General features: G+C 43.1%; 2 protein-coding genes across 3 annotated transcripts in view; one reads left to right on the forward strand and one right to left on the reverse strand.

Annotated features, from left to right (window-relative positions):
• Window positions 1–21458, reverse strand: part of Serac1 (serine active site containing 1) — a 33612-nt gene extending 12154 nt beyond the window's left edge. The window contains exons 1-10 of one of the 2 annotated variants that reach the window (XM_048354370.1): window positions 21361–21458; window positions 14548–14642; window positions 13763–13799; window positions 11370–11506; window positions 10135–10224; window positions 8978–9109; window positions 7191–7312; window positions 6164–6292; window positions 4217–4330; window positions 918–1080 (exon numbers count right to left, since the gene is read on the reverse strand). In XM_048354370.1, coding sequence (XP_048210327.1) covers window positions 918–1080; window positions 4217–4330; window positions 6164–6292; window positions 7191–7312; window positions 8978–9109; window positions 10135–10224; window positions 11370–11506; window positions 13763–13799; window positions 14548–14641 — 1018 coding nt within the window. In that variant the 5' untranslated portion in view covers window position 14642; window positions 21361–21458. Of the gene's footprint in view, window positions 1–917; window positions 1081–4216; window positions 4331–6163; window positions 6293–7190; window positions 7313–8977; window positions 9110–10134; window positions 10225–11369; window positions 11507–13762; window positions 13800–14547; window positions 14643–21360 lie in introns of those variants that run through there. The other variant, XM_048354371.1, reaches the window with a different exon arrangement.
• Window positions 9068–17589, forward strand: LOC125357448 (cx9C motif-containing protein 4-like). Its single transcript, XM_048354374.1, has 2 exons — window positions 9068–9183; window positions 16995–17589. Exon 2 carries the CDS (start codon window positions 17175–17177, stop codon window positions 17379–17381), a length of 207 nt encoding a protein of 68 aa, XP_048210331.1. The 5' UTR covers window positions 9068–9183; window positions 16995–17174; the 3' UTR covers window positions 17382–17589.
• Window positions 21459–21506: the final 48 nt, after the last annotated feature.

Below are 21506 nucleotides of genomic sequence, written 5' to 3' on the forward strand. Positions count from 1 at the left end.
TGGAATTCAAACTGGACTACTAGGAATTAATGGGAGCTAAGCAAAAAGAAAGCACAGACAATTTTTTTGGAAGAGTGGTGAAAACTGCTTAGACCAAGTAGTTGTCCTGTCCTTCAGTCTCCATCTCATCAGTGAACCTGATGATGGGCAAGCCAAAATGGTTCAAAGTACAGAGAAAAAAAAAGAATACTGTCTTAATGACCTCCAGAACAGAATCAAGAGGTCTAACAGAAGCCAGGAGCTGGCGGCTCACACCTGTAACCTTAGCTACTCAGGAGGCCAAGATCTGAGGATTATGGCTCAAAGCCTACCTAAGCAGCAAAGTCCATGAGACTCTTATCCTCAGTTAACCAGCTAAAAGCTAAAAGTGGAGCTGTGGCTCAAGTGGCAGAGCACCAGACTTAAGTGAAAAGGCCAAAGGAGAGTGTGATGCCCTGAGTTCAAACTAGTACTGGCATAAACCAAGCAAAAAAAAATGTTTAGTGTAAATTAATTTTTTTAATGCAGGCATGAAAGAGGGAGGGATGAAGAATTCACGAGAAGATAAATCAGAAAACTCACTTAAGAATTTAGAACATCTCTTAGTGTATAGTGGAACTAAGGAAGGAGGGAGAGGATAAGACTTAAAACCACCTGCAAACCACTTATTATTTGCAAGTGGAAAAGTGACATATTAAGCCTCTTTTAGGTTCGACAATGCTTCATACACTAAATCACATTCAAACGGTGTGAACAACAAGACAGCCACAGCGGCAAGGCTGCTGTCCGGAGTGGGAGTGGCTGGAGTTTTGACCAAGTCCTCCCGGCTGCCCTAAGGCACGCTCTGAGGACCCGCAACGGTCCTGAGCCAGCGGACATGGACTGAAACAGGAGTCGGAGGATGGCCGTGGGGAACAAGGGCGTGCTGAGGTCATTACCTGAGCGCACTATGGGAGCATGCAGCCGCTCGCTCAGGGCCATGTTGCCGACGATCCGCATGATGTTTCTCTGCACGTTCGGGGAGTCTCTGTGGAGGTAGTGCAGCCTCTGGAGGAGCTGCAGGCCGCCCTTGGCTTCGATTTGATCGCAGTGTGTGGGTATCTAGCACAACAAACAAGGAACAGTGTTGACGTTGCACAGTCACTAGGCGAGATGACACAGCGTGCTGGCAGGGACAGCCAGGTGGCTCCTGCCCAAGCACAGACAGGCAGGGCCACTGTGGGCACGCTGACCTAGGCAAACCTCCATCTCCACCTCACAAGAACTGGAAACAGCCCCGAGAAGGCGCCTCACCAGAACGTCTACTTGTTCTTAAAGTGACTGCGCTCTTGCTTAGATGAAACCACAGTGTTAGCATTAAAAGATTCTATTGATTTAGAGTGGGAGTTTGACTTGAGAGGCTTCTTTAATCTTGGGTGACCTCCACCTGGTAACAGAAAGAAGTCTTCTGTGCAGGCCGCTGGATTTGTCCTGCAAACAAGGTCTCAGAGTCAGCCAAGTGACAGCTGCAACCCCACTGCCTACCCCAACCCCTTTCCACAGCCACAGGGCTGCCTGCAACTGAGGAACTGGAAATGCCTTCAAGAGAAAGATCGGGACTGGGAACGTGGCTTAGTGGTAGAGTGCTTGCCTAGCATGCATGAAGTCCTGGGTTCGATTTCTCAGTACCACATAAACAGAAAAGGCCAGAAGTGGCACTGTGGCTCAAGTGGTAGAGTGCTAGCCTTGAGCCCAGAGAGGCTCAGGGACAAAGCCCAGGACCTAAGTTCAATCCCCAGGACCGGCAAAAAAAGAAAAAAGAAAGATCAAGGGCTGATACAGGCAAGAGACCATGATTCAGAGAAAGAGACAGGACAAGAAAAGCTCAGGATACATGCATAAGACTCTGATTCAGAGAGAAAAGAGAAAAAGTGGAGGAAAGGAAAAGTGGGGAGAAGGAGAGAGAGAGGGAAGGGAGAGGAGAGACCAAATTTAAAAAAGATTAGAGCCTTGAATTTTTAGTGGAAAAAAAAGCAATAAAAGAAAAGGCAAAGGCGTATAAATGAAGGTAACAAAGTTGTTAGCCAGCAATACATCACCAGTCACTAATTTCCCGTCACTAATCTGACTTACTAACAGGATGCCTTGTCATGAATATATAACAGTGATTGTCCTAAACAATTTGAAACGCTTATGCTATGTTAGAAGTCTACTTTTGGGACAGCCCCAGCGTGGTCCGTGGTAGCGGAGGGGGGCGGTCGCTGTGGCACCCACACAGTGGTTTCTGCAGGGGAGTGGCTCTCATCAGGAGCCACCGGCAGTGCCGCAGCCCGGGCTGGGCTCCAGGCTCCCTCTTTCTCTACAATGCATTATCCCCCCCCCACCCCACCCCCCAGCTCACTTCCTCACTCGCCACGTTTTGAATGAGGTTTCTTCCCCAGTGGGGAGGGCGACTTGCATCAGCCTCACTGGGCTTGCGGGCTACAAAGGCAAATTCCTTGATTCCATACCAGAGCCACCAAGTTCAAATTCCAGCAGTAAGGAGGGAACGCTTAACATGCTCTCTGAGGCGTGATGTGTATGCTCTGCATCCGGGCACCATAATGTTTGTTGCTTCAGTCCTTTTTATATTAAACTGTGGTCATTATAGAAAAGTTTCTATAATTCCCAAAAGGTTTACAAATCCTTGATACAGTTACAATTTAAATGTATGGTTATCTATAGTTCCCCTTTATTCTATTCTTTGACAGATCTTTTTTTTTTTGGCCAGTCCTGGGGCTTGGACTCGGGGCCTGAGCACTGTCCCTGGCTTCTTTTTGCTCAAGGCTAGCACTCTGCCACTTGAGCCACAGCGCCACTTTTGGCCATTTTCTGTATATGTGGTGCTGGGGAATCGAACCGAGGGCCTCATGTATACGAGGCAAGCGCTCTTGCCACTAGGCCATATCCCCAGCCCCTGACAGATCTTTTAATGGAAACTAACTGTATAAAATCTATAGGAATAGGTGGTGGTACACACCTAGAATCCCAGCTACATGGGGGCGACAGGAAGATCTAGGTTTCAGGCCAGACATGGCAAGGTTAGCATGAGACTGAAAAACCCAATGGAAAAGGCCTGAGGGTGTGGCTCAAGTGGTAGAAGCCTTGAGTAAGAACACTAAGAGAGGGCTGGGAATATGGCCTAGTGGTAACGTACTCGCCTTGTATACATGAAGCCCTGGGTTCGATTCCTCAGCACCACATATATAGAAAACAGCCAGAAGTGGTGCTGTGGCTCAAGTGGCAGAGTGCTAGCCTTGAGCAAAAAGAAGCCAGGGACAGTGCTCAGGCCCTGAGTTCAAGGCCCAGGACTGGCCAAAAAAACAAAACCAAACAAAGAACACTAAGAGACAGTGCCAGAAATTAGTACAGCCACTTTGGAGAACAGTATGGAGGTTTCTCAAAAAGCTCAATATAGACCTACCCTATGACCCAGCCATACCACTCCTAGGCATCTATCCTAAACAGCAAAACCCAAGATATCAAAAGGACATTTGTACTTCCATGTTTATCGCAGCACAATTCACAATAGCCAAAATTTGGAAACAACCCAGATGCCCCTCCACAGATGAATGGATCCAAAAAATATGGTACTTATACACAATGGAATACTACATAGCGATTAGGAATGGTGAAATATTGTTATTCGCAGGGAAATGGTCAGAACTCGAACAAATAATGTTGAGTGAGACAAGCCTAGAACACAGAAAACAAAGGGGCATGATCTCCCTGATATATGACTGTTAACAAAGGGAGATGGAGAGACAGTAGAGACCAAGTCTGTGAGCATTGTATATGTGCTTGATACATTGTATATTGCATATGGGTCTACCTGACCTAGACAAGGGATGGGAAAACAGGTTGTAAGATATCACAAGAAATGTACACACTGCCCTACTATGTAACTGCACCCTCTTTGCACAGCACCTTGTAAAAAAAAATTTTATGTTCAATTAATAATAAAAAAAATTAAAAAAAAAAAAGAGACAGTGCCAGGCACTGAGTACAAGCGCCCGTACTAACAAAACAAAACATAATAATAAAAATGAAGTTCACCTATTGGTACTAAGTCATTATTATTAATTCTAACCATTACAAGGGGGAAAAGCAGAATTTAAAAGGCTTTATATATTTTATAATATACATGGGTTTGCATGAATCAACTTGTTTTTTCAATGTAGCCATATGAAGTAAAGCACAGTTTGAAAATGTCCGTTACCTCTGAGTGTTTCACTATGGCTTCTAAGGAGAACATTTCCACCGTGGCTGAAGGCACGTCTCCAAGGCTTTCAGCGTAAGGAAGCCCATTTCCTCCAAAGCACCATAAGCCTCCCTGAAATGAAGACAGGTAAACTAGTATGTATGGAAAGTGACTTGCTTCTGCTCGGCTGAAGAAAAATCTCTGCACTACCTACAGAATTACAATATTCCAATAGGCAAGGGACTCAAAATGCTTTAGAAATTTAGAGAGAACTTTAGGCACATTTCTTTTTTTTTTTGGCCAGTCCTGGGCCTTGGACTCAGGGCCTGAGCACTGTCCCTGGCTTCTTTTTAATCAAGGCTAGCACTCTTGCCACTTGAGCCACAGCGCCACTTCTGGCTGTTTTCTATATATGTGGTGCTGGGGAATCGAACCCAGGGCTTCATGTATACGAGGCAAGCGCTCTTGCCACTAGGCCATATTCCCATCCCTTTATGCACATTTCTGTTGCATATTAGAACAGAAAATCCAAAGAATTATTCCCTAAAGAGCATATTCGCTGTCCATTCTCCTCTGTGTCCGCTCATGGGGGAGTGCAAACACCGTGGCGCTTCATCAGATCAGCCTCGTGTCCTAAGGTCATCTCTTCCAGCACCTCATAATTCATATAGTGGGTCACTGTCCCTGTTTATCACTGGCTGTTTGGAGCTACAGTCTTGATTCTGGCCTGGGATCTCTAGTCTTCCATTTTAGGCTTCACACACCACTATGTCAGTTACCTTCTGTTGAGATAGGAGTCTCAGAGACCATTCTTCCCTGGTTGGTCCAGAACGTCAATCTGACCAATCTCACCTATGTAGTTTAGGTTAACAGGTATGTGCCACAGAACCCAGCTATGGATTGAGAAAGGGATCTCATGAACTTTTCTGCCAAGGTTGGCCCTGAACAATCTTCGCATTCTTAACTTCCCGACTAGCTACAATCACAGGTATTTAAAATTTCTTATATGCATTTTTTTATTGTTCTTATTTTTATGTCTTACCCTTATCAGATATTAGACAAGACCTGCTAAATTGAGGCTTTTCCTGGGCTTCCAGAAGAAAATGGAGCCTGGGCACAGACAGGAAAATTCTAGAATCCCTGGTGCTTATGACTCCTCTATAAAATAGTCAAAAGGCACAACCCAAGTAAGAGAAGCAATCAACACCAAAGGAGTGAAAGGCAGCACAAACAGGAATTATTCCCAGGAAGAGAGAACCAACCTAAGAACCTGAAAGAATTTAAGTTCTTAGGGAAGTGGAAAAGAACACAGAAGTCAAGATGAACGAGCCAGAAGGACATTGTGGAGCAGTGACAATGACCATGAGCTGGCACTGGAGAGAGCTGACGAGCAGGATGCAGAAGGAAGAAACTGAGCGGTTTTCCTAGGGTTTGGCTCAGTGACAAAGTAGGTGTTCTGCTATTCATTGAAAGCAAAGCCCAAAGATTTCGGCAGGGGAGCAGACTAAAGGTGAAGTTCAAAACCCCTACTATATACACACACACCATGAATGTTAGGTATCAATTTACACATCACTAGCATATATGTGGTACTTAAGATCTTGCAAATTATCATGTTCTTATTTGTTTGTTGTGGTGCTCAGAACAGAACCCAGGCCCTTGAGCATGTTAGGTGAGCTCTCTACCACTAAGCCACATCGCCAGCCTTTGCAGGCTGATTCTTCAATATGAAATTTAAGCATTCCCTCTTGTGAAGTCATAATGACTTTATAAACAGGGTAGAGGGCTCTTTTAGGTACCACATATCCCTTGTGCACTTCTGTGACACCTGGTCCAGTGCACAGCTCACAAGCAGAAGTCAGTGTACTTATTCAGCAACTTAAGGCTCTAAGTGCTAGCCTCTGGCACAGTGTCTGGGAAAAAGTAAGCACTCAAACGTGGTACTGAAGGAATAAACAAGCCAACCTTCTGAGCAGCCAGACTCTGACTGCTCTCATTAAGAGCCAAGGATGTGTAGTATTGGATGCATTCATCTAACTCCGTTTGAGGTAAAGAAGCCAACAACTGTCTCAGGTCCTCTTCAATGGAAGAATCCTGAAGTAAAAGGAAAAGGAAGTCTTCAGAAACAGACTCAACACAAAACACAGAAAGACCAAAGTCAATATATGCACACATTTGCACACATAAATGTATCTATAGCATACATGTGTGCAGAGATAAACTAGTGCTTTCAATCTTGAAAACAGTTACCCACCCAGGTAAATAACCATTTATTTTTCAGTTCTGTGCTCTTCTGGCTGTTACTGTATTGAAAGACCTATTGCAAATTATTAAGTCACTGTTCACCTTATAGGCTTCTTGACAACTTGATTTCAAAGGAATTGTTATATTTTCCTAATTAAAACCCTTATTTTAAAAAAATCCAGAACTTACTATCTCATTTTACCTGATAATTAACTTCTTGCACATTATCTTTTTTAATTTTAAAAACCTGCTTACATAGGTTTTAGACATTTCATTTTCTAGTCTAAGAAGAGGGCTAAAGAAACACGCTCTAATTGTCATGCCCTAGGAAACATTTAGAGACATCTGTTACAACTGAGGTGGTACTGGCACCAGAGAGAAGAGTCCAGAAACACTGCTGACACAGCTTACAGTGTACATAGCAACCTTTGCCAACCAAGCATTACTTGGACCAATATAATATGTCAGGAGTGTTGATCTGATCTATAAAAGCTGATCCATGAAAACCTAAGGGATCAACTCACAGATACTGGTGTGCGAGGGGGTCTCCCGGTGGAACACAAAGGGGTCACGTTAGAGACCCCTGAGGAAGGAAATCAGTGTGTGGAAACAGACATCACACTTTTACCACCTACCTGACCTGCTTGTGAAATAGCTAGCAATTTCTTTCTGAAAGCTTAATTTGCACACAGGATAAAGATAATACACAGGACTATTTTTTACTCTCTCCATAGTTTTATTTACTTACTTCTTTTAAAGATGGCAGAGGTGGTGGTGGGAGAAAAAAGCGGAGATCACTCTCCTTGCTTCGTGCCAGTCCGATGAGAGTTCTCGGGTCACAGGCTTGTGCAATGATCCTATACTGGTAATCTGTTATGAAAGTATATTTTGTTAACTCCAAATTAGCTTATTATAGTTACCATAAGGATCAAATGAACAACCTACTTGAAAGCACTAAACCATTGTACAGGTTTGTAATCCAAAGTTTCTCACATAGTGTTTCATGAGTACATTTGCACTGACAATCCCTTTTGGCACAAAGCCAAAAAATCCCTCTCTGATCTCAACATTTACCTGGGGGCCAGGTCCTAGTCTAAGGAAATATTGGAAAAATGGAAGCTCAAATGTGAAAGCTGGCCAGTCAGAATCAATTTCACTTCTTCCATTTTAACACTTCTGTTTCAGAGGCTGTTGTGATCATCACTCAAAACACTCGAGGCTGCAGGTCCACTATCTGGTAGTGACGGGGTCACATTTCAGCCCTGTGATGTCCCAGACTGCTAACGCTCAGGTTCAAGTAGAGGCACCTGGATGTATAAGTGCCATTCATTATGTATCAAAAACAAAATTCTAGCGCTGGGAATGTGACTTAGCAGTAGAGTGCTTGCCTAGCATTCATGAAGTCCTGGGTTTGATTTCTCAGCACCACATAAACAGAAAAGGCCAGAACTGGTGCTGTGGCTCAAGAGGTAGAGTGCTAGCCTTAAGCAAAAAGAAGCCAGGGACAGTGCTCAAGCCCTGAGTCCCAAGCCCCAGGATGGCAACAACAACAATAACAACAACAACAAAAAAAAAATTCTAGCTGGGCACTGGTGGCTCATACCTGTAATCCTAGCTACTCAGGAGGCTGAGATCTGAGGATCTCAGTTTGAAGCCAGCCCGGCAGGAAAGTCCATGAGACTCTTATCCCCAATAAACTATTCAGAAAAAGCCAGAAGTGGCACTGCGGCTCAAGTGGTAGAGCACTAGCCTCGAATCTAAAGAGGCTCAGGGACAGTGCTTAGGCTCTGAGTGCAGGCCCTAAGCCTGGCCAAAAAAACCTAATTCTTCTCTAATGTCTGCCTTTTTTTCTTTCAGCTGTGAGATCTAACCCAGAGCCTCACACATAATAGGCAAGTACTCTACCACTAAGCTATGCTCTCAACTCTACCAATTAGTTTTGCAAGATTAAAAATCTACTAATAAATTATAGTTTAGTCCAAGTACTAAAATTAAAGCAGCTTTTACTCAAGTACTTCTACTGAAAACCTATGGTTTTTAAATACAACTAAATATTTAAAAATATTTCTTCAAAACATGTTTACATTTTATTTACATTTTAAAAGTATATACATATATATGTTTTATACATACATATACACATATAGACATCAGGATACTTAGCTAGTGATCAGTATTAGAGCCAGGTAAACTGACAGAGTGAAAGAAAATACAGTTGAATATAGTGCATCAAGCAATTAAACATATTTCATTAATGGGACCCAGAGGAAAATGCAAACAACATGCTAGAATTAAGGGGTTTCTCTGGAGGGAACAAGAATTTTGTTTCTGGTATAAATATACATACACATGCCTTAGTTTTGAGGCTGCTCTTACCAAACACACCTGGAACTGCTTCTGGAATTTCTGAACGTGTTTTTACCTAGAGCAAGCCTGTGTGAATTCTGTGCTCTCCTTGGTCTCCCCCCTTCTCTTACAGGAGAAGTCAAGAGCTAGCTGACGGTGCACTGCGCGCGGTTCTGCTGGCCCCATTACCATGCCAGTGGTGGGAGTCTGACATCTCCTGCACAGCCTCCAGCCGCCCCGCCCTGTCGTCCGCCCGGCTCTTCTTCAGGAGCAGCCACATGGCACATTCATGATCGTCTATGTCCACGGTGCTGAAGGTGCCTGCAAAAGAAGACAAACACATGAAGAACACAACAAGTCAACAGTGCAAGCGGTCCTTTTAGCCTTCATTTCAGGTGAGGATTTATAAATATTTGGGATCTACAATAGAGTTATTTAAATCCATATGTAATATCAATAATAACCAGTATACTTGATCTTGATCTCCATCAGATTTCTGTTCATATTGACTCTATTATGTATACATGGGGTGTTTTGGTGGTTGCTGTTGTTGTTGCCAGTCCTGGGGGCTTGAACTCAGGACCTGCGCACTGTCCCTGAGCTTTTGCTCAAGGCTGGCACTCTACTACTTAAACCACAGCATCACGTCCGGCTTTTTCTGAGTAGTTTATGGGAGGTAAAAGTTTCATGGCCTTTCCTGCTCAGCCCTGTTATAAACCATGATCCTCAGGTCTCAGCCTCCCAAGTAGCTAGGATTACAGGCGTGAACCACTGGCACTGGCCTTAAGAGTATTCTTATAATTAAAAAATTCTCAGATTGGGGGGCTGGGAATATGGCCTAGTGGTAGAGTGCTTGCCTTGTATACATGAAGCCCTGGGTTTGATTCCTCAGCACCACACATGAAAAGCCAGAAGTGGCGCTGTGGCTCAAGTGGTAGAGTGCTAGCCATAAGCAAAAAGAAGCCAGGGACAGTGCTCAGGTCCTGAGTCCAAGCTCCACGATTGGCAAAAAAATAATAATAATAATAATAAAAATAAAGAGGGCTGGGAATATGGCCTAGTGGCAAGAGTGCTTGCCTCGTATACATCAAGCCCTGGGTTCGATTCCCCAGCACCACATTTATAGAAAACGATCAGAAGTGGTGCTGTGGCTCAAGTGGCAGAGTGCTAGCCTTGAGCAAAAAAAAAAGCCAGGGACAGTGCTCAGGCTTGGAGTTCAAGGCCCAGGACGCCCCCCCCCCCACCACCAAAAAAAAAAAAAAGCCAAAAAAAGAAAAAAAAATCTTAGATTGGTTATTTAAGTCACTTCCAGATTCTGTTGAGGATTAAAGTTTCCTGAGACTTACCAGCAAATGGATTCCGTAAGATCTTTGCTGATGCTGCTAATACTTTTCTTACTGCTTTGTGAAGTTCTTTTCTAGCCTGCCAGACAATCCCTAAAATGATACCAAAGTTTAATAAATCCTAGACGATACTTTTCTTTTTTAAAGATTTCTTTGTTTTTTTCCTCCTGTTTCCACATACCTCTCTCTCCTTCCCTTCCCTTCTTCTTCCTTTCCCTCTCACCCTTTCTTTTTCTTGGTGAAACTAGGGTTTTAAACTCAGGACCTCATACTTGCTCGACAGGTGCCCTATCCCTTGAGACACACCCCAGTCCTTTTTTCTTTAGTTGTTTTTGAGATAAGATCCCTTTTATGCCTTGGCTGGCCTAGATAGCAATCCTTTTATTTAGGCTTCCCACACAGCTAGGATACCGGGTGTATGTCACCAAGCCCAGCTTTTCATTGGTTGATAGGGATGTCACAATTTTTTTGCCCTGGCTGGCCTGTGAACCATATTTCTCCTAGTCTCACCTTCCTTAGTAGGTAGAATTACAGGTATGAACCAGCACATCTAGGTTTCAAATATGTACTTGTAATGCTATTAAAAATATGTAACAATAATTCACATGGCTGGAATTACAAGAAGGTAATAGAAGAATAAATACAAACTGGTCATTGTGGTGTTAGGAAGAGCTCTGATGGGAACAGGCACAAGCAGGCGGTCGGAGGAGCAGACAGATGGCAGTCAAGTGTGGTGACTCAGCTACCCATAGCTGATGAAAATATTCACCGCTGCTCTAAAATGTCTTGTCCACCAAGCAATCAGGGCGCCTAAGTGCAACCTCAATATTGAGAGGGGGAATACCCTAACTAGTAAAGACACTGATCGCAACAGATAAGTTGGTATTCATGTTTATGAATCCATCTCATTTAGTTTGCATGAATTACTCCCTTAAAGTAGAAAAATCTTTGAGCTAAATGACAAAACCATGTTTTTGCACAGCCATCAATGAGAGGAATTCCAGGCTCAGACTAGCCAGCTAGCCCCCGGTTCCCTGCGTTCTAGGACAGCTGCAATGTGTAAAATACAGAAGTCTAGGATATGATCTACATCAATTAATGCTTTAGGAACTTGGTTCTCACAGGGCTTAGGATTTCTTTAATTATCACATTAATACTGTGTTTTAAATAGACTCATTTTTCACTTCAATAACTTGTTAGTTTTTCAGAAAGATGACCTTATTTTACAATAAACTTACCATGATTTTCTGGTTTGTTTAACGAAGCTGTATGCAAATATATATATGACTTCATTTTTTCTTTTTCTACCACTTCAGTATCTAATGTCAATGACTTCTTCAGGGCCATAACTTCATATGTAAAACATAAAGAACCTCTTAAAGAAGAAACAAAACATTCATCATAAATAGAGTACCCAAATGTCACCTAAGAGCTTTTCATAGTAAACTCCTTTCTTATTGTAAAATATAACATACAATAATGTGCACAGGATACTTTGTATACAACCCCCCCCACACACACACCCGTTTGAAATAATAGCAAACTGCAGCATGATGCTATCCGGGCAAGAAACAGCACTAACCGTGCCACAGAAGCCCACAATGCAGCTAGCTCTTCAAGATCCTCACTCATCCCTTGTCTAACTAGTAATTATAATAATGGCCTTCCTTGCTCCTCTTTAGAGTTTTACCATCGAATGTGCACATCACACAACTTTGTACCAGTTAGTCACCCTAGGTGTATTCTTTCGCTCAGTCTTTTGTGTCTCATCCATGCTGTTGCATTAAAGGTTGCTCCTGAATTTATTTGGTTTTGATTTGGGAAGCAATTCACCCACCCTATCAATGTACCACAATTTTGTTATCCACTCTACTATAACAACATTTACGATGGTTCTACTTTTGAGTCTACTGTAAATAATCCTTTTACACATCTTACACATCTATGTTGTACACAGGTATGAGTATTCTTCGGCATACTTATCCAGAAGCAGAATTAGATACTTTTTGACAGTACACATATTAGCCAACTGTAAAGATCGTATCAAACTTTTTTCTCAGTAAGATTAGCCAATTAATAGTCACATCAGCAGCATGCAAATTTCTCCTTTCCCAAGATGTATATGGTTAAAGTCTGCTGAAAAGGTGAGACAGAGCCCGGCACTAATGCCTTATACCTGTCATCTTAGCTACCCAGGCTGGGATCTGAGGATCCAGGTTCAAAGCCACCCTGCGCAGGAAAGTCCATGAGATTCTTATCTCCAATTAACCACCAGAAAACCAGAAGTAGTGCCATGGCTCAAGTGGTAGAGTGCTAGCCTTGAGCTGAAGAGCTCGGGGACAGCATCCAGGCCCAGAGTTCAAGCCCCATGACCACACACACACACATACACACACACGAAATGTGAAGACACAAAGTTGTTTGTAAAAGATGGAGATTCTCCCTAATCTACACACAATGGCTGCATTCTGTCTGCACTCAGCACTAAGGAACCTCCATTATCCTGTATCTTATGCTATGGCAAGCAGGAAAAACTGAAAGGACAGACCCAGGCCACATAGGGGAAGACAAGAAGGCTCCAAAGGCTCCTCTGCTTTCTCTCTGGGACCTGCCTACGTAGCTAAAACGTACAAGGTATCCTGTACTTCCACCAGACTCTCCAGGAAAGACAAAAGCCCTACAAACAATTGTGTAATTCATTTCAAATATATTCCTGAATATAATTGTGCTCTAGACAAAAACAAACAAACTGTGCACTAGAGAAAAGGGCACACATGCCGTGTGCTGGTAGCTCACACCAATAATCCTAGCTACTCAGGAGGCTGAAATCTGAAGATCACAGTTCCAAGCCTGCTCAGGCAGGCAAATCTGTGAGACTCTTATCTCCAGTTAAGCACTAGAAAACTGAAGTAGTGCTGTGGCTCAAAGTGGTAGAGTGCTAGCCTTGAGCGAAAGAGCTCAAGGACCGCACCCGGGCCCTGATTTCAAGCCCCACAACCAGTGGGGAGGGAAACGTTTACCCTTTGCCCAGAATGAGTCGAAGAGAAAAGTCATCTAAATATGTTTTGCCTTACATGACAATGTCATGAAGAAATGCATGGATGGATAAAATGCAAAATTTATCTCCTTTATCATTTCAGCATGAGTTGATTTTATATTTATACTAAACAAAGTGTTAGCAAATAGAGTAGTGTTGGACACATACATCACATGCTTATCCTCACTCAGAAAGGAAAAAAAAGAGTGAAAACTAGTTACTAGAAAGAGGGTCACTGCACAAATACAGCAGATGTCAGCATATATGTTGGTTTTCTCTGATAGCCTCAATTTTCTTTCAGGACAGCTTTGTGGTCCTGTAAGTGTCTGTCAAAAATAACGGACTAAGGTGGACTCTGAGCCACTTCACTCTTTCACAGCCCCTGCACAAGCTGTGATGCTGGGAGGCAGATGGAAGGCAATCGTGTGGGGCCCTTCACATCAGCAGACTAATCAGAGGATAAAATCCCCAGTGCACATCTGGACCCAAGAAAAGCATCCCTTGGAGCAGACCCAGGCTACCTAGTGGTCACTTCCTTGAGATTTTGAATAGTCTTATAATGAAGTCAAGTAATAGTTTGCAGAAGACACTTACCCTAAAATAAGGGATCCAGTCAATTTTATTATATTTCCTACAAAAAGGAAAGAAAAGAGTCAATGTGAAGAACTTCATTTTCAAAAGTGTAACAGGAAATAGGCAACATTGTCTTTCATATATAATTGGGTAAAAAGTGTTGATTTTTAATATAATCTAATGTTATCAACCCATACTATCATTCTACAAATATAGGAAACAGTGCTTAGAGCAGGTAGATTATCTTACTCTTCCATTCACCAAATACGATTGGAAGAGCCTCTGTATGACACTGACAGTAATAGGAAACAGAACCAAGGATGAACGAGACACTGCCCTCACAGAGTTTAGAGTTCATGGAAGAAATCAGATAATTGCCATATATGGACTACTGAATGACAAGTGGCAAATATAACCTGACTGAGGGTTCCAGGGAAGTTTCTTGAGCAAGGGCATGGCCACAGTCTGGGGTAGACGAGGCAGATCACAAGCTCAGTGGGCCAAGAACCTAATAGGGATGCCTGGCACCTTGCCTTGTTTTGCAAGAACTTAATAAATAAGAAGGCAGTAATATTTACATTTAGGAGTATGAATTTGACAGGAAAATGGGAGAAAAAAGAACTTCTAAGAAAAAGGATCATGTATGGCTCCAGGCTTAAAAATTTAAGGTAAACCACTAGTATAGAAAAACAAAATCAATTGGAAACACATCATAGGTTGTAAGTTTTTGTGGTCCACACTGGAAATGTAGCCATGATTCTATCACTGTCTCTATTAGAAAATTTTGTAATTTAAACTGTACTCACGGATATCTTTCCAGTATGTTGTGTGGCTTTTTGGCAGGGGAGTAGAGGTCCCTATTCTTCTGCAACACAGGACACAACAAGCACCCAGGGACATCCTGTAGGTAGAAATTATACCAACTTTAATGTACATCTAGTTGAAAGCATTTCTGTGAACTATAAGAACATGTTAACATCCCAGTAGATTGTCTATAGAGTTTAGATTTTTTTTTCAAGAGCAAGAAAAGAAAATCTTTCAATTAAAACAAAATTTCTCTCTTAAACCTTAACACAGATTTATGAGAATAAATTACTGGGTGCTTTAATTACTGCATCTGATTGTGAAAGGTAGTTAGTTGGAAATTAGAAAAACACAGGTTAATAATCAGAATATCAACACATTTACATTTTTAATAAAATACACCTCTTAATACACACACACATGTATATATAATACATATTTACCACTGATGACTGAAGGCCCTATGCAGGAATAGGGTCCTATGGATATCGATATAAAATGCAACACAAGTAGTTGGGCTACAGGCAACCATTGAGATGCTTACATCCCTACCATGTCAGGAACCAAATGATTTTGCAGGCCTCCTATGGCCTATGGGATGGACATGCCCCACTGTTGCCCTACAAATGTGAAGAGATTCTAGTGATCCATTTACAACCCACAGAAGTATTCAGCTTTTCTCTAACTCCTTCAGGATAGCACAAGACAGTGTTTAAGAATTTTTGAAATGTAATTGCTGGCATCCTCTTCCAAAGACCTGTTGCCAGTGAATCCATCAACTCAGCAAAGCTGCTCTAAATATGATGCAATCGTTTCTATAACAACTCAGTATTCTAGAATCTTATCACCTTATCTTTGGAAACGAGACTTTTTACTACAAGGGAAAGAAAGGAAGGAAGATGCTTGAAGGACTCGTGTGAGGAATAGTCCCTTGGTTTAACATACTAAGTTTCTAGTAGCCTTACCCAGGTTGGGGGAAGTTATTTGCATGAGCTTTTACATTAATTGTGATTCCATCCATTAATTAGTGATTAAGCAAACCATTCCGGCAACAGGTAAACTTGTGAGGCTGCTGTTTTAAAGGTCATTCTTTTTTATTTTCTCACTATGATTAGCTCTCTCTTTCTCTAGCTCCCATGACACCCTAACTTCTAGCCTTTTTCTCACCTCTAGAGTTACTCTTTCTCATTATTCTCTCAGGAAATAGTTATTGACCATCAAACCTCAGCAGAACTCCCTGATCTCACTGAACTTAATGACTGCCTCTGTGGGTACCTGCCACTTAACCCTTGAGACATTACTTCTCCAATAGGTTCCTTCCATGTGCCTCAGCTTCTCTCAGACTACACTATTTGGCTAAGTGACCCCAGTCTTTTCCTCATAGAACTTTCCCTGTAATCTTATGATTCCCAAATTTCCATAAGTGTCAGATTCATGTATGTACACCTCTTGTTTTGTTTTGTTTTTTAAGTACCTCAGACAAAAAAGACTAAGAATATCCTTTATGCTCTGGTCTACAGAGCAGTTTCAAATTTTATCTCTGCCACAACACCAAAGTGTTTCCAAAGTGCTGGGTTCCCAGAAACATAAGGACATTGTGAATTCCACCTCACAAACAACTGAACTGGGTTTAGAGTCCCAATTCCCACACATTTACGCTCCTGGTAAAACCAAGTTTTCACACTGTGAGGGCTCTGTGTCTTGAAGTTGTAGTTCTTCAAAACTATCAGTTGCACATTAAAAGCTAAAGCTGATGTTAGCTTTACATGCACTGTAAGAAGAAAACGGTTCTGAGAGCTCTATAGTTTGCTCAGCCTTTCTCTCAGTGCCTTGACCTGTCCTCTTCTCTTCCTCTCACAATCTTCTATTACATTTTACCTAAAGCACTTCATGTGTAGGGAAGGAGTTAGCAGAGTTGGTTAAACTCTCTGAGCATGTTATTCCTGACTTAAAATCTGAAAGCATTTCTTAAAAATTTGGTCTCTGAGCTAGGCACTGGTGTGATCTCTAGCTACTCTGTAGGCTGAAATCTGAGGACTATAGTTCAAAGCCAGACTGGGCAAGGAGGTCCATGAGACTCCTATCTACAATACTCCCCAAAAAGCCAGAAGTGGAGCTGTGGCTCAAGTGGCAGGGTACTAGTTTTGAACACAAAAACTGAGGGACAGAGCTCAGGCCTTAAGCTCGAGCCTCAGAACCAGCACATACATGCTCGCACACCTCGCTCTCTCTTTCTCAGGGGAGGGGAGGGAGGGAGGAAGGGAGGGAAAGAGGACTTCAGGCTACATGGGTGCACCTCCTCTCTTCCACAATACACACTGCTCACCCACTGCTTCTGGGGACAGCCTTACAGCACCGGCACAAACACCAGCCTCTTGAACCAGGGGGCACTCTGAAAAGTCAGTCCAAAAACAGTTAAGATTTTGTCTTATTTTGTTTTATTTCCAAGTCACAGCTCCTGAATCTCGAGTCTCCAGCAGCTTTGGCCCAGATGCTCCTCTGCCAGTCCTGGCCTTGAATGGTGATCTCAGCTTGAGTGGCACAGGGTGGAAGGCTGAGAACTCATATAGCCTAGCTATTCTAGAAGTGGAATCATTAGCCCAAGAAACATTATATTCATTTGCTCAATATGTCGCAAAAGGATCCATGCCAGAAACAAGCCTGTGAAATCCAGAAGTGTTTACAAGCCAACAACTACATGGAAACAAAGTGTCAGGCTGCCATAGAACAACTGCGCAAATGCTGCGCCAAGTATCCCAAGGGAACATCCCTTGTCTGTTCAGGATTCGAGAAAGAGGAAGAGGAAAACAAGGCACTGAGATCCGAATCCAAGTAAGGCTCTGTTGAGCAGTTCGGTGCTGCCAGGTTTCAACCAAGCACATTTTGTTTCTGTTCCAGGCCAGGTAGCAGCAAAATGCAAATGAGGATGTCAACTGTAAGGGCTGATGTATATCCACCAATGCAGGACAGAACGTTAAATATACTAAAACCCAGTAGATAGAATGGAATAAAACTGAGCTGCTAACGTAAACCTGTCTTATGGGTGGGGGGGAACAGCACTGCGTGTTCTCTCTCGGAATATGGGATAAGAAATTAAGTTCACATAATTTTCACTTTTAAGGAATGATTTAGATAATAGTAAAGAATGTTATCTGAATAATATACACCCTTTTAAATGTACCTGTCCACCAGTTTGAACATAGTTAAGATATAAAAGTTGTATTACATATTCTGTGTCCTGCATTCGGGCCACTTGTCCAACAGTTCTCATAATTTTGCCTTTGTAAAAATGTCATGTAAACGAGATTCTACAGTACCTAGCCTAAGTGTGGCTTCCTCCATCTAGAAAAACACACTAGACTCACCTGTGTCTTTGTAGGTATCAGTTTATTCTTTTCACTGACTGGTCCCTTTCCATTACACAAACATACTGTTTTGCACATTCTCCAGCTGAGGGATATCTGGGTTGTTTCCGGTGTTTAGTGATCATGAAGGAGGCAGGTATAGATATTTGAATACCAGTGTTTATATGAATGTGAGTATTCATTTCATACTGCTGTATTTGACTTTCTAGTAGTTTGTTGAAGGATTTTGCAGCAGTGTTCATGAGAGATGTTAATCTCTAATTTTCTCATGATAGCTGTCTTTTCTTTGCAATATAATGCAGCTCTCAGAAAATAAATTGGCAAATGTTTCATATTTTTCTATATACTGGAAGAACCACGTCAAATCCGTACTTTTTTTTCTTGCTTCAAAAGTGTTTGGGGAGGAGTGGGTTATGCTAAGAATCTAACCCAGTGGTCTCAGGGTTTGCTGGACACAAACTCTTCCATCAAACCACATCCCCAGCCCCTCTCTCAAAACTGTTTAAGTCATATATCCATACTTTCTAGGGTTATGCTCTTTCAAAACTTCTTGAATTTGTATTTTTCATTTTTCTGGCTCAGCTACCTAGAAGTTTATTGATTTTACTGGTATTTTCACCTTGTTTTGGGCTTTGTTGCGCTCTGCTTTCTATGATCAATTTCCTTGATTTGCGCTATTTATTATTCTCTGCATTCTGCTTGCATTGAATTCAAGCGCTTCTTACTAGCTTTAAATGTTCTTCATTTCTCATGTAAGTATATAAATAGTAAATGTGTTCCTAATAACTGCTCTCATATCCATCAAGTTTTGGTGGTTTTATTTTCCAATCAAAAATATGAATTTTATTGGGACTTCTTTGGCTCACAAGAAATTATTAAATTAATACATCATTAGATTCCAGAATAGCTGAGATTCCCCCCTGCCCAGCTATCTTTCTGTTTAACTCTACTGTGGTTAAAGGACAGATAAGCTCATTTCTCTTCTTTACTATTCCCTTTCAAGGGCCTATGTGATTATCCTATGTTCTCCCTATTTAGCATCTGTAAACTAATTCCAACTAAGTCCTTTTCCACATAGCATAATCACAGGTTTCAACACTAGAGTATGAGCATTTTGGGGGGACCGCCAGTATTATTACATTATATATTATACACTGCCTATTATATACTGTCCATTATACTCTATAATTACATACTTCCAGGAGCATTTTATAGGTATTTTTGTAGACACATGTTTTCATATCTCTTTGGTAAATGCCCAGGAATGAAAGTGCTGGATCACAGGAAAGATACATGTTTGACTTGATGAGACACTGATAATTTCGTCCATCGTAACTGTGTTTAATACAGTGCCACCAGCAAAACTGATGTATGAGGGCTGCTTGCTAATATTTTCTTTTTTACTAGCATACATTTGGTGCACAGGGGGACTGCCTTGTGACATTTCCACACATGCCTACAATGTAGCCAAATAAACCTCACCCCCTCTATCATTCTTCCCCATCCCATTTCCCCTTCTGAAAAACCATTTCAAAGGGTTTCACTGTTATTTCCTACATTTAAAAAAACTACCTGGACTATACCCACCCTTATTCACTTTCTGTCAGCCCTCTCCCTTCCAGTTGGTTGTCTCTGGAGCCTGTTTCACTTTTGTGTCATTTTTTGGTTTTTAATTGCACCATGGGGCTTCATTATGCTATTTCAGACAATCATATGTTTTCTCAGAATACCTATCTCTGTGCTTTTCTTTCTCCACCTCCCAATCCCCTATTGATCAACAGCTGTCAATATGTTCCTTATGCCATCCACAATTAGAACCATATCGTATGCATGTGTGTGTGCACATTTCTGTATGTATATTTGTCTCTATCATCTATGTCTGTGGATGTGCCTCAGGTCTAGCTTCCACATATAGGCAAAAATATAGGGCATTTGGCTTTTTGAACTTGGCTTTATTTCCCTCAACATGTTTGTCAGTTCCATTCATTTTTGTGCAAATGACAAGTCCAGTTTTCTCTATGGCAGTGAAATGGCAGTGGTGTAAATGTACAGTTATCTTCTTTACCTGTTGTGGGCACCTTGGCTAATTCCACAGTTTAGCTATTGTGTACAGGGAGGCGCTTACTTAAACCAATCGGCAAAAAGCTGGAGGTGGAGCCGTGGCTCAAGTGGTAGAGCACCAGCCTTGAGTGAAAAAGCTGAGAGACAGCTCCCAGGTCTTTTTTTTTTTTTTTAATTTGTCTTTTGTTGCCAGTCCTGGGGCTTGGACTCAGGGCCTGGGCACTGTCCCAGGCTTCTATATGCTCAAGGCTAGCACTCTGCCTCTTGAGCCACAGCACCACTTCTGGCCGCCTTCTATATATATGTGGTGCTGGGGAATCGAACCCAGGGCTTCATGTATACAAGTCAAGCATTCTTGCCACTAGGCCATATTCCCAGCCCCAGCTCCCAGGTCTTGAGTTCAAGTCCCAGAATTAGCACGCACACAAATTAGTCACTTGTTCACCACTGTACCCCCATGGCCTAGGGATTGGCACATATGAAGTACACGGAAATGTCTGTTGAGCCAGTGGATGGAGGATTTAAATCTGCATGGAGAAACACAGGAAGAAAAGCAGGTTTTGAAGTGAGAATGAGTTCATCTTCAAGGCGGAGTTTAGCTTACTCAACAGGTCGTGAAAGCACAGGCATCGGCCCAACACCCTGGGGGGCCAAAAGTGGTGGGTCAAGTTGGTGAGGGGCACTCAGGAGATGGAAGGCAGATCCTCCAGGACGAGAAGGCAAGAAGCACAGAAGCCAAGACACCCGGGGCACATTTAAAAGAGCTTACAGTGCTATGGAGGAGAACAGGAGGAAAATACCTTGTGGGATGGAAGGAGGGAAGTGAAGTGTAAGGGCTGGATTCATACGAGATCACACACACACACACACCAAGAAACCCATGAGCTCAACTGTGGGAGAACAACTTAATCTACAGAGCAGAAAGCAACAACCTATCAACTGGTTAAAAAACAACAACAAAAAAGAACTCGGACTACAGATCAGGATTTGGGGTTAACTTCCGAACCTTCTGGAGCCTCTGACTGTATTAGTGGGGTCGGGGCGCGCTCAGCACGCAACCTAGGCCATCTCTGGGTGGGACCGCGATGGGAGAAGCGGGAGAAGCGGGGGCAGAAGCGGGGGCGTGCCTCCCCCCGGCCGGCACCCTCTCCCCGTGACTACCGGGTCCGGGAGGACGCACCGGCCGGCGCTCTCCCCGGGCCTCGTCAACAGCCCGGGAACCGCGGGGAACCGTCGAGGCTCCCGAGGACCCGTGAGACGCCCGCCCGCACGCCCGGGTCGGGTCAGGGGTCACGGGGGGGGGAGGGCGCCCCAGCCGCGAGGGGTCGCTCAGCCCCGGCGCCGCTCCCCGGCACCCGGCCTGCCCACGAGCCCGCCTCCGCCTCCTACCTGCCGGTGCTCGGGCCTGGCCCGCCCTCAACCGCTGCCCTCTCGAGACCGCGCGGGCAGCGCCGCGTAGCGCACCCGCATCCGCGACCGGCCGCCCGCGCCCTCGATCCGGGGCCCGCGGCACGTGACCCTGCCCCCTCTGCCAG

The sequence above is a fragment of the Perognathus longimembris genome, chromosome 9 (assembly GCF_023159225.1).
Source record: "Perognathus longimembris pacificus isolate PPM17 chromosome 9, ASM2315922v1, whole genome shotgun sequence".
Classification (NCBI taxonomy): Eukaryota; Metazoa; Chordata; class Mammalia; order Rodentia; family Heteromyidae; genus Perognathus; species Perognathus longimembris.

Coding starts and splice junctions, on each gene's coding strand:
- LOC125357448 (XM_048354374.1), top strand. CDS start 17,175: ATGTCGCAAAAGGATCCATGCCAGAAACAAGCCTGTGAAATCCAGAAG.